Genomic DNA, 1,158 nt, shown 5'->3' with positions numbered 1-1,158 from the left:
GAAATGGGTATCCATTTTTGAAGTATCTATGGATAATTGATGAACATGGATACTCAAATTTGCCATATCTGTTCACATCTGACTTCAATTCCTTGGAGTTCTTGACTGTTTATGGAATGAAGAGATTGATGAATTTATCTCCCAGGAACTCGCCAATCCTTCCTTTTAAAAAGCTTAAATCCATATCAATTCAATCATGTGGGGAGATCAGAAACCTGTTCTCAATCTCTGTTCTTAAAGCGGTTTCAAATCTTCAAGAGATTTCTGTGACGGATTGTGGCATGATGGATGAGATTATATCCATAGAAACTGAAGAACAGAGCAGCATTTGTAGTATAACCTCTTTAACACTTGAAAAAGTGGATAAACTTACGAGTTTCTGCACCAAATTGTTCATCCAAGAAGACCCACAAAGTATAATCCCCTGTTTTGATGAACGGGTTTCATTTCCTGAATTGAAGCATTTATCAATCACTAAAGGAAACAATTTGGAGACATTATGGCATAGTGATGGGTTGTCTTCAAATTCCTTCAGCAAACTCCAAACGGTGAGAATCGAAGGTTGCAAGCAATTAAGATGCATGTTTCCATCGAGCACAAGCGCTAGGTTCGACAGTTTGGAGAGGATCGAGGTGAGAAAATGTGGGAATTTGAAGCGATTACTGCCATCATCGATGCTGTTCTTGAGCTTGAATGAGCTGAGTGTGGAGAAATGTAATGGAATGATGAGTTTGTTTAGCGCGACTGTGGCGAAAGGGCTGGTGAATCTTAGGTCGATTAAGGTGCGTTGTTGTAGAGGGATGAGGTGCGTGGTTGCGGCGGGGGAAGAACAGGGTGGTGTTGTTTTTGGGAAATTGAAGACGGTGGAGTTGGATTTGTTGCCAGAATTGGTGAGTTTTTATTGTGGGAAATGTAGGATTGAGTTCCCAAGATTGGAGTGTTTGATCATTGGACGATGCCCTGAGATGAAGGCGTTTTCGTATGGTGTTGTTGTGACGCCCAAATTGGATAGCATTTTGATGGATGGGGCTGAATTTGGAGTGACGGCCGCGGGTGGTGTGAATGAAACTATGCAGAACTTTGGGAGACAAATGGTAATTGTTTCATCTCTATTTAGATCCAACGTTTTATCTCATGATTTTTTTTTTTTTTTTTTTT

General features: G+C 40.4%; 1 protein-coding gene across 1 annotated transcript; it reads left to right on the top strand.

Moving 5' to 3' along the window:
- On the top strand, positions 1-1,094 carry LOC111786906 (the record flags this gene model as incomplete). Its single annotated transcript, XM_023667106.1, is given in 1 exon segment — positions 1-1,094. A coding segment is annotated over 1 exon segment (1,094 nt), but the record flags the coding sequence as incomplete, so codon positions are not given.
- Positions 1,095-1,158: the final 64 nt, after the last annotated feature.

The sequence above is a fragment of the Cucurbita pepo genome, unplaced genomic scaffold (assembly GCF_002806865.2).
Source record: "Cucurbita pepo subsp. pepo cultivar mu-cu-16 unplaced genomic scaffold, ASM280686v2 Cp4.1_scaffold003335, whole genome shotgun sequence".
Classification (NCBI taxonomy): Eukaryota; Viridiplantae; Streptophyta; class Magnoliopsida; order Cucurbitales; family Cucurbitaceae; genus Cucurbita; species Cucurbita pepo.
The sequence above is the reverse complement of the archived record's forward strand: the minus strand, read 5'-3'. Positions and strand labels throughout refer to the sequence as shown.